Here is a 12,315-nt window from a genome sequence, read left to right as displayed (position 1 = left end):
TAAACTCAAAGTTCTAGTGCTTCAACAGGAAGCCAATAATATTACACCTTTCCGCAAGTGCAAAAGATATTTCCAGACTAATAAAAACTGTATATATTTCTAGAATCTGCTGAGAATTAAAAAGAAAGAAAAAGAGGAAAAAGCAGAGAGCAAAAATTGCTCAAAATGTTAGTACCTATTCACTTAGAAAGTGTTGTCCTCCCCATATACTTTTATCTCAAGGAAAAGAGAGAAAAGCAAGTGAAAAAATATAGATCTGTTAATGTATCTGGAATAAATTTTTCTATGCAGTTGCCTAGAAATTACAACCACCATGTACAACACAGATAACAAGAAAGGGCTGTGATCAGAAGCATCTCTAAATTATATTTGCTCTTCTTTGATCTGAGGATTCAAACCAGTTAGTCTCCCCAGTTTAAGTTAAATAATAAAAGCTGCTGTCGTTCAGCATATTGCAGCTGTGTGTGTATTCTTCCTGGTGCTTCATACATAACTGGAGAAAGCATAGGAGACATGAGATTAACTATTTTACCAGTATTGGTTTATCTGTAAACCAAAGGTCCTTAATAGCTCAGACTAAACTTGAGATCAGTGAAAAGATGCTTCATTCTCTCATGATAGCATCATTTTATCATTTTATTGTATCTGTCATTTGGTGCTCCAAGTATGCTTTCTTAACACAGCAAACTAAATCAGCATTCAAATTTCAACTATTAGTAAAATCATTTCAGTTCCAAAATCTTTGTGTGGATATGCTCAAATATGAATTTACTACCAATACCCAACAGTATTTATGTTGGCAAGAACCACTTTAAGCTACCTGTGACCCCGAGAAAATTATTAGTCTATAAAAGAACCAGCAGGACAAGAAAGGTCTTCCTTACCTATACCACGTATTTATGTGTTTTGGCTCTGTGTGCAGCTTCATAAAGATATCTTTGGAAGCTTTACAACCACAAATGTTGTATTATCAGGCTATAAATTAAGTTTAAATTAAATATATTTTATTTCAAATAAACTCATCGAACTGACATCTGCATCTTTTACACGGCTATCATACATTAGCAAAGTATAAAACACAGACTCCTGGAAATAGAGTTATGTCAAGACTATTGATTCTAAAAGCAGAGAGCATAGCTTAGAAATTTTATTTTAATAATTTGGAGTTATTACCAGGTAAATAGGTAACATTAGGCTACCTCTCCATGAACTAAATTGAAACTACTTCACCGAGCATTTTCATCTTATTCTTGTTTTCCAACTTTCAATTTTGCAGTTACATTCTAATGTAGTCATTTTTACCTACCATATCAAGAAAAAAAAAAAGGTTTTAAAGCTAATTAATGACAAAACACATAAGATTTTCCCCACCAAAACTAGTTCCCAGCTGCTGTGGCTTGTTTTTAAAAGGCCATTTAAAGAGGTTTATCGTTTTAAAACTCAAGTAATTCATAAATGTCTATTTCCTTAAGCTCTTCTGATTTCTTTCAGTGTTTAATTTAACCTTCCAAACTAGAAAGTACTAGCAGACTAATGAGGTTATTAATGAGGTTACTCAACAAGGTCATGTTCCCCTTTTCTAAGCAGAAAATTCGCATGATAATGTACAGCACACATCAATCACTAGAAAATGTACTCCAAAATCCTTGCTAATGAATGGAGTCATATGAATTACAAGAAACAGAAGACTAATAGGGTTGGGGAGCATCTCCCTGATAAATGAAGACTGAAGCTACTTTCTGTAGCTGCTGAAGTATTTACACATAGCCAAGATTTAGATTAAAATCTTACTACTTCATAAACAAGATAAAATAGTTTTAAGGTTACCCAATGCTGGATTGTAAAGTTATATTAAAGTCACACAGAGCTTGGCATGTTAGCAGAGCCTCACACATCTTGGTCTTGATCCTGGTTTTCCCCTCAACTTCACTGTGCTTCCCCTGAGTCTTCCCTTCACATTCATAGACTTAATGTGACACTTCATGATGAAAGCACAGAGTAAAATAATGACAAGAATGCATCATCAGGGTTTGATCAGAAATTGATGCTCTTGCTAGAAATTAATTTCAGTGATTCTGAGATCTGCATATCTACTTTTTTTCCCTCCCAAGATCTGCTGTAATACAACAGTGCTCTTTCCACGTCAAATGATGGCACTGCTTCCCCAATGAGCAAGTCTTCTTATTTCCACACGACCATCACTATGAAACCTTCAAGGTCACGGTATTAAAACAAAAACCAACACAACAAAACAATTCCACGACCTGTTTGCAATACTGAGATCTACAGCTTACTTTTTATGGTACTTTGGCATACAAGTAACCAGATATAATTTTAAGAACTGTAAAAATTTATTAACATACTTGCTATTACAACTATAATTTAAGTGAATACAACTAACGACTTCTGAAAAAGAGTCCAGAAAATGTTTTTTGCTACTCAGTGTCATTAAGACTCATCTTTCACTGTGCAGTGGAGCACAGAGGACTTCTGTGCAGGGACATTTTTGAAAAAAAAAAAGGTCAGTTTCTAATTTAGAATACAAGGTTTAGAACAATTAAAAGACAAAATAGTATCCTTACCCAGAAGCATGGCTTGATGTTAAAACACTGTGCAGAGACTTTCAAACTCACATGCCTTGGAAAAGTTTTGTCTCTGTATCACATGTATAGAACCGTAAAATAACATTTTCCTACACCAAAAACTTATTACACACATAGTCAGTGTTCTGAGATCGCTCAACTACTCATAGACATGTTTTTCTGTCAAGGAATTGCAATAATGCATCATAACCTTCAGGCTACTGCAGCACATTTCCATTCCCACATCTACATCAGAACTGCACCACTGCCCAGAGTATTTCTAGGAAAAGCCATGAATAAAAACAACAGGCAGACGGAATCTTCTGGTTAAGAAAATAGTCTATGCAGTTGGATGCATAATCCAGCTGGGAAAGGTGAGGGGAAAAAAAACATAGCAGAGCTTTTGTCAACAAGAGAAACAAAACACTCATACAGAACTTTTATTTATAAGGTATCAGCTTTGGGAACCAATTAAATTCACTTGCTGGCAGCCCGGTAAAAAAAGGGTCCTGTAGTGACTGAGCAAATGAACAATCAGGCCCCAAAGTAAAGCTCTGACATGTGAAAATACCACCAACAGCACATTCCAAATAACTATCTCTCCAGCACGACACACTGTCACACAGGGTCTAGCCTAGGCTAGAAATCCACTCTTGGTTACAAAGGACATCATCTTATCCATGCAATCTGTGACACACAGAGGCAAAACTGTCAGAGGGACTCAGCGACCCTGAAATAGGTAAATTCTAAGAGCTGCAGTATTAGTGCAACTGTATCAATGCTGATCACTATGAGGAAAATATTCTACTCATGAGAAGTCTGAGCTCTGTACATTTAAACCTAATAAAAGCATTAATCCTTTTTTTGGATTACAGACTGGATTTAGGTAAGAAAACACAGTGACAACTGCAGCTTTTACAAAGAATGATGGCTACTAAGGATGTCTGTCCTTGGCATAAATCCGTACTTGAAAAGAAAACACAGTAAAGTAGTTTCTAGAGTAGTTTGAAGGATTCATCCAAAGATCAGTCTACGTTATCTGTGCTGATGAAACACTTCTTACTTACAAAACAAAAGACAGCAAGCTATGTAAGCATTTTCAGCTCCAAAAGCTGAAATGCATCCTCAGACCAAGACTACGGAGATAACAGAGAAGCAGAAGCAGCTAGTTTCATGACCAAAAATCTAAAGAAACTGACCTCTTCCAGCCACAGTTCCTCTTCCATGAGATAGTGTCTTTCACTAATTTATGCTCTTTCCTATCTATCTGAGTAGTCTGCATTTTACTTTAAAAGCTTCTTTACAAAATAAGGCATCAAAGTACAATTTTAAAAAATTACTTCTTAGCATTAAAATTCTGAGGTAATAATGAATCAGCCCCATACACTTACCTCTGATTCCTTATCACTTAAAGATCCCAAGCTTCCAAAGCTGTGATTTGAACTCTCGTTATTTGTTGAGGCCTACCAAGACAAATAGAATACTCAACATTATACACAGAATTATAAAACATAATGCACTGTTATCACTCACAGTTACAAGTAACAGTCATTTCATGCTCTCATGGAAAAATTTATTAACTACAGACCACCTGTGACTTTAAAGGTGGCTAAGAAGTTTGATAGGTGGATATTTTGACAGGGGGGCACAGTAAATTCTGAATTTCCATTGCTTTTAAGCCAAGTAAAACCCTAGCATATTCAAAACCATTGGAGAAAGTTCTAGAGACTACTAGAATTTTTCAATTTTTGAAGAAAAAGAGGTGTTAACTAAAATAGGTTTTAATTTTCTGTCATGGAATAAATAAAAAAAAATAATCTTTGCAATAGTCTAGCCTGTCTTGGAGAAAATTAAAACCTATTGACAGTATTATTCTACATTCTTAAAACAAATTATTTCCCCCAAAACAATACATTTACATCAGTGAGAGAAGAAAACAACAACAACAACCACAGCAAACCCAAGGAGTGATATAGTCCCAAATTACAATATTTATTTAGAAATTTGCTAAGGCTGATTTACTCGGAGATCTTTTGAACACAGCCATGTCACAAGGACATTTTAACAAGTCATCATCAGCTGAGTGCCTTCTTATTAAAAAACCCCCACCAAAACTCTTATACTGAGAGACTGGTCTTTTCTATATAAGAGAGCAGAACAAATAATTTGAAGTAAAATTAGTTCCAAGGCATTTTGCTCCTGAGCATTAAATTCCAGCATTGTATCAGTTTGCAGGACAGTATTCAGCTGTGACATCTGAATAACTAGATCAACTCTGAATTAAAATTTCCAGAGAAATGTTAATTAAACACACAAAATTTCCATGCATGTTTTCACCCCCAGGGCAGTCTCTAGTACAGAAATGTCTGTATGTAGTTTTTCCTTGCTCTGTTGTCAGTATCTGGTCAACTAAGTCAGATACAACAATTATATCAGTAACCTACATTTGTATTTCCAATCTTGCTTACTGAAAAAGCTTGAACATGATGGGCTTTTCCTCCCTAGAAATTCCAAAACTCTTCAGCAAAACAGTTGGTAAGGGTAAGCCTTTCAAAAGAGTATTCCCAATAAATAAGAGTCCATCTGAATTTAATTACTAGAAGAATATAATAGATCCAGAATATTTAAAATATCCATTAAATGCAGTTGCAGGCTCTGTATTGTCTTGCTAGTTTAGGAAAACTAGAATCTGGTATGCGGAGATTTGGGTTTCTACACAAAGAAGTTTTCTCATTTTGGCCCTCCAAGTGAAGGCAGACCAATGGATATTATATTTACACCTCACATTTTCCCAGTTACCTCTGCACATCAGATCAAAAAAGTTTTATCAGTTTTTTTAATAAGAATCAGATAAGCCTGTCTGAACATCCCTCACCAAGACTACAGACTATACTTTTTAAAAAGCATTTTTTTCCAAACACAGCCCAGATCAGCTACTACACTCCACATTATCTGCACGGATGCACTGAATGGTCACAAATAAAAGAAATAAAAAGAAAACTGATATGATTGTGTTTTTACTAATGCTGTAAGAAATCATAGGACTAGAAGGTAAGAACAACAATGTCTTAGATGAGGATCTGCATCTCTAAGAAAACAGTGGTAAATAGTATCTTCTGCAAACATTTATCAAAGCATTTGATAGCATAAAAAAAAATTATATCTAGATATCCATTTGGAAACCAACTGGATGAGATACAACTCTTGGAATGCATCAGGGACAAGAAATGTATTTTTTCCATGGCAGAGTGATAAAGGAAATTAGTTATTTTAAATTTCTTTTTCTGGCTAACTAGGATGAACAAACAGAGAATGTGAAAGTGGAATGTCATTTGGCTAACAGCTGAAATCAGCTGAACAACAGACAACAAGAAAAAGACTTCAACAGATTTATGGAAATGGTAAGCAGTGACTCACAGGGAATCAAAGTTTAAAGAAGAAGAACCCCAAGAAACTTGCTAAGACCTTTAAAAAAAAACGTATTACACATACAGCAGTAGACAGATAATGAGGGAAAACTTGCAATAAAGCAAGGGACCAAAACAGCTGTTTCAAAAAGTAAAAGTTAAATGAAGGCAGAAGTACTGATCGAGTAATAAAAAAGGATAAATAGTAATTTGAATTATGAGCAACTACCTGAGCTATTAAGTTAATTAATTAGGAGAGTAAGCAGTATCAAAGAACCCAAGCAATAAAGCAAAAATGGGCCAGAATTATTGTGTTTGTCTCTTTCTAGTTTTAAGCATAATATATGGCAAATATACAATTTTGCAATCATACTGAGAAGACAATTAAACAGTTCATCAATGTCACTGTGTCAATCCAACCTCATTTCTTCCCCTGACCATTGAAATCACTCCTTGGTTTATACGGTAGTAACAAGTACGTCATCTTTTTACAGCTTGTGACAGTTACCTTCGTGTCACTCTCCAAAGCACATTAAGATATGACACAAGATCACTATGTAGTAATTTCAATTCTGTGTAGTTTGTTCATAGTCATTGATACATGACATGTCTTCAGAAATTTCATCAATGTCTGCTACCAGGAAGTATTTTGTTCTGTAAGCTATACTGGTAACTAAAACAGCATAGGAAGCTAAAAATACTACAAGTTTATGTGAAGCACTTAAAACATGAGGACACTGCAAACACTTTGGAAACAGAATTCAAAAGTAATTTAGTCATGAGGGAAACACACCTAAAAAAATTAGTGTTAAATCTTTTTAATATCGATTTATTAAGTACTATACTTGATGGAGAACATTCAAATGCACAAATACAAAATGGAGTACTTCTGGCTAGGCAATAGTATTGCAGAAATCAGTCTTGGAAACTGAAGCTAGTAACTTGAACAGAATACGCAACAGACAAAATTATTTTGCAGATGTATTAACCAATGGGAAATATACAACATTCAGTGCTTGTAAGGTTCTTCCTCAAGTATTGCATCCTGGCTTAGATATTAAAGAACAAGACGTCTACAATGAAAGTAAGCAAAATTTATATAAATGTCTGGAAATGTTGAAATAATTTGTTTATCTATATGTATTAAACTTCAAAAAAGTTTAATCTTAAAAACAGACATCCCACCAGACTCCCCGAGTCTACTTCAAATGGAACCATAAGTAGATGGTCATCTGCAGCAGGAACAAGTCCACCTAAATACTGGGAAAATCCTCCATCTCTGATCACATGTGCACTACAGCAAAACTATGAAAGAGCTCATTCTTCAGTGTTTTTAAGAACAATTCAACATCCACATCACAGAAAGGTTCAGGATAAACAATCCTATCTCAAAGCAAAATAAAAGACAAACAAGGATTTTTCTGAGAGTCTCTTTCAACCCAATGCTTTTACAAGTAAGTCACATTGACAATATGAAAATGAAATGGTGTGAGATAAATTAGTATTTCAAAGATGGCAGATCTGAATGACTGCTCTTAGGACTTACTTTAGCTCCAACACTGCAACTTCCAGTACTCCCAGTGCTGCCACTTACTACTCCTGTGAATCTTGCCTCTAACAATTCTTGTCTTCTTGGGTCCAGGCTATGAAGTTCATCCATTGCTCCTAAAAAAAAAAAAGAAACATATATATACAGATATATAGATATATATATTCATTACATTTCCTAATTTTTACAGTGGAATATTTCACAAACAAGTCAAACATACCACTGGCCTATGCAAAGGAAGGATTTGTTCCCTCAACTTGACAATGACTCACCAGCTGTTACCTAATAACCAAAGCACTCAAGGAATTACAAAAATTGTGGCAAGTTCTGCATATCAGAATAGCCTTGTCAATTCTGGTTGAAAACTAGAACCTGTTAGAGGCATGTAAGAGACATAGAGTCTGCAGTATGCAATACGCCAACCAGGCAATTATTTATAGATTAAAAACTAGCTGACAGGAACAAAGTATTTTCCAGCATAAAACCTCCCAATTCTGCAATGCATTCTGCAACGCTCGTTTTCTGTATTATTTAAATTTTAGGCTATCAATGTCAAAGATCAACAAGCAGGAATTATAGGGGGGAAAAAAGGAAAATCAGAAGGTAGATAGCAGTCCTCAACACGTGCAAAGGAATGCTGTGTCATATGGAGGTCCAAAGGTCAGAGAAATAAAGGAGCACGATCAGCAATAAAAAAGGAACCAAGAATAACAGAGACCCTTGTAGAGGTGATGGCTTCAACAGAGCCCTGTAAACGGTGTAAAGCAGTACTGCTGGCATCTGCAGGGAAAGCAAGGTGGAAGGAAACAGAGGAACAAAAGGAGTTTCTGATGAGCTCAGCCTACATGAGTCGGCTGCAGCATGATGTGCAGCTTCCTAATTTGTATTTAAATCACTTACGGCTGTTTAATGAGTCTGAAAGATGATGTAGACAAATAAGTCTTCCGTATTTACACAAACTGCATTCTGTGTTTTTATCTTTTCAACTGCTTGAACATTCCATTTATCTTCAATTGGAAACATTTCAGTTGCTTTATTTTAAATAAGATACTTCCTGTCAAAGTCTTAATGCACTACTGTAACAGCACATCCTTCAAGTACCAGATAGTAAAGTAGCCTCAATTTTTTCCAGCTAAGACACAACAAGTTCATGCTTTTCAGTCCCACAGGACAACACAGCAGTGAAGAAAGGAATGGTGCCATGAAAAAAAGCTTGAAATTCTGTTTTTGTGAAAACCAGTTTTTGAAGTTTAACTGCTGCTGTAAACCTCTACCAATCAGGTAAACATTATAACCAATGCACCAACGTAGCTTTTCCCTTGCTAATAGCAAGTCAAAAGACACTCTCTTATAGGACCCTAGGGTATCTCAAAACTTTCTGCATTCAAGCCCTAGACAGATTTTTCTGACATTTTGGCCACTCCTGTCCACAGAGCTAACCCCTCTGGTGGGGAAAGCACTGGTTCTGCTATTTGGCTAATTCAAGTTGGCCTTGTTCCTGTAGGAAGGCAGATGATGGCAAGCGTGGTGTCAGCGCTCCTTTACCATGTGGATTGGTAACAGACCTCCTCCAATGGAAGAAAATCACACCAAGACATAAACAGCTGGTATGGAAACATTCAGGAAATGTGTCCGTGGCAGAGTCTTCTTTTGAAAAATGGAACCACGAATGGCAGGTTGGAGAGACCACATTTCATTACTACACCCAAAGACAACCATATATAAAGCTGGAGGACTCTTTTCCAATAACGCTGCAGAATTACACAGTTTGAAATTGCAGCTGCCTTCTCTGCAGTTGTAACACTGAACTTGCCTAGTAAAAATTTCTCAAATTTCCATATCCTTTAGATTGTAAACTACCTGGGTTTAAAACTGTTTGTGTGTGTACATGTATGCTGAGTGCAGAACAATCAGGAATCCTCTTTAAACTCCTGCTGCCTAAATTCTGCTTGTGTACTGCTTTCAAGGGTTTCTATAACAAATCGGACACTTCTCATATGCATAAGAAATATTTCTTACCCTTACGGACTGTGCAGTAGAGACTTTTTTTTTAAACAGACATGTTCAGCATAACTTTCCCAGTATATATATATATATATATATATATATATATATATATATATATATATATATATATATGTAACCTATACTTAAGGGGAAAGTATTACTCTGAAAAAGCATACGAAATCAATCACAACAGATTTGTCAGGAAAGTTTAAATTATTATTATTTTGCTTTATAACAGTAGAAGTTTCTAAGTGTATGCCCCTCCAAAAAACCCCATTTTAGTCTAGCAAAGTAAACCATTTAATGAAGCAGGTCTAGCAATATTTTAATTTACTAGCCTATTTGATACTCACTGCCCACAAAAGTTCAGCAATCACTTAAAATTACTGAAATAACTCCAGCAATTACAAAACCATGTGTTCATTACAGAAATATATAATACCATACCTTACATTGTTTATTTAATGAAATGTGGGAAAGCAATAATCACTGTAGATAGCAAAGGCTCATCTGAAGTACTGGAGGTCCCATGTACTGTGTCTAGATACTAATGCACTAAAGAGATCAGTAGCCCTGGGTTAACTCACTGGTCACAGTGGTGATGTAGCACATAAAGAGGCAATCCACAGCACAGATAAAATATAACCCTTTCTTTTCCTGCTCAGATTTTAGAGCCTACACACATTAATGAATGCACTGCATTCTCTTCACTATTTTTGCTGAAGTGTTTTTTTGCCATTATGTTAGGGGGGGTTATTTTGGTTGGGGTTTTGTTATTGTTAAATATTCAAAACCAAAAAGCAACACACACTCTGCTACCCGTGTGATTTAAATGACAAGACAGAAAAGCTGGATTCAAACCTAATTTCAATAGATAGACATCCCAGGAAGGATCCCAAGAACTGCCTTCCTCATTCATGTTGTAATTTAAATACACCATCCAAACACACAGCTGTTTTATCAAAAACAAGCAGCACTGTACAGTCCTTCAGTTCTCAGCACAAGTTACCTATTTTTAAAGGTATTGGCAGTTTTAAGGCATTTCATGTGAGGGACAATTTTTTTTAATTATAAAAATTACGTATTAAACGTAAGGGACATAAAAATTTTTTAAAACATCAGACTTCATGAATTCTCCTGCTCACATAATGTTTTGCTACCAACAAGACTGACATAACTTACAGTCCTGAAAATATACCCAGACTTCTTATTTGAACTAATGTCATTCCTGCACCTGCAGGCCAACTCACTAACTCAAGGGACATCCAATCACATTACACAAGTACTTACAGCATATTTACCATGATGCTAAAGGAAAGACTGGCATTGCTATGCCCATTCAAACTTCCACTGTCTTCCAAAGAACACATGAATGGTTACCTGAAATTCACAGAAGAGTCCTAGAAAACTACATTTCTTTATTCCTTGTAACCACTACAGATTCTGAATGCTTCTTCTAACAACTTTTTTAATTACCAACATTTTCTTGGTTTTGTATTTTTGGGGAGCGGAGGCATCCTCCACCTTAATTTATCGGACTAATAGAGACTCTCTCCTCCAAAAACTAATATAAAATATACAGATATCTTGTCCTGAAAAGGACATTTTTAGCAGGAAGTTTTTTGAAAAGGACTCCAAATTCCTCTGAGAATTTCTTAAAAATGGGGTATGTCAAAAGTCCAAGCACTAAGTCAGAGAAGCAATCTGCAAGCTTTTTCATGGCATTTGGTACAATCTATTATACCATACTCTACCTTAGAACAGAGATGTAAAGTTTCAAAGAATTCTCCATGGTAGTTAGAATACTTCAGAAGCAGTAACCAAAAAACAGTGAAGTGCAACTACACCTGTATCCCAAGGCTCTACACCCCCAAACACATGAACACTTGCAAATGACCTGCTTATTTAACCACGTACTTGCCCAAGCCTCAATGAAATTGATATTTTAGGAGAAAGTCTCTGCTAGAGTTGAAGCCGCAATTATTCTTCACCTTCTAAAACTGCATCTTTTGTGATACTCTTGTACTACAACCTCTATCTTGAACACTTAGCAGCTCTGTAGATCCAAACACAAAGCACTGGCAGATCAGACAGTTTTTCTTTTCCACTAAATATGGAATCAAGCTCCACAACTCAGTATTTACCTTTGACTCTCCTATTAAACTGAATTGACTCTTATTATCTGGCCATCAATTGCAGCTCTGAAATGAAGGAAGATCAATAGCTTCACACATTGTCAGCTTTCTGCAATGAAGATAAAGTTCATTATGCAGAAGCCAGATTCTTCTTAGAACAACTCTCCAGAGATTGAGGCCCCCTTCTCCTGAATTCAAGGCCAGCACAAATCACCTTTCACTTAAGTGAAAGCCAAACTGGTTTGGTCTGGTTTCCTTAATCCATTTATATGCATATAGCTTTTAATGCCAAAGCAAAATACTTCAACACAGAGACCTATCTGTTGAATCGAAAAAGACAGTTTAACAATGGCCCAAATGTAAATTGGATTTCCTGACGTGCTCCTCGTAGGCACTCAGACCTTATGGTAATGTACACAGTATGAGAGTTATGTGCAGCATATTTTCAGGAAAACTTCCCATTAATGTTGACAATAGTGGTGCCATGTGGTCTTTCTCAATGGCAGTAGCATCCTTTAGAACAGTAATTCTAACTAATATCCAGCTAAAAGGGTGAGGGGCAAAAAAGGAGGCAGGGAGGGCAGTGTACACCTTTCCAACAGAAAAAGCAGCCTGGAAAGCCAGGAGGTTTTTTG

At 35.9% G+C, this 12,315-nt stretch overlaps 1 protein-coding gene across 2 annotated transcripts in view; it reads right to left on the bottom strand.

Annotated features, from left to right (window-relative positions):
• The window catches only part of TLK1 (tousled like kinase 1), a 68,689-nt gene that overhangs the window by 34,916 nt on the left and 21,458 nt on the right, over window positions 1–12,315 (bottom strand). For both annotated transcript variants that reach the window (XM_066189964.1, XM_066189963.1), the window contains exons 2-3: window positions 7,536–7,654; window positions 3,974–4,045 (exon numbers count right to left, since the gene is read on the bottom strand). In XM_066189964.1, the coding sequence (XP_066046061.1) occupies window positions 3,974–4,045; window positions 7,536–7,649 (186 nt within the window). In that variant the 5' untranslated portion in view covers window positions 7,650–7,654. The remainder of the gene's footprint in view (window positions 1–3,973; window positions 4,046–7,535; window positions 7,655–12,315) is intronic.

Source organism: Chamaea fasciata, unplaced genomic scaffold (assembly GCF_029207755.1).
Source record: "Chamaea fasciata isolate MVZ Bird 193981 ecotype frontalis unplaced genomic scaffold, bChaFas1.0.hap1 SCAF_8, whole genome shotgun sequence".
Classification (NCBI taxonomy): domain Eukaryota; kingdom Metazoa; phylum Chordata; class Aves; order Passeriformes; family Sylviidae; genus Chamaea; species Chamaea fasciata.
This window is presented reverse-complemented; position numbering and strand designations above follow the sequence as displayed.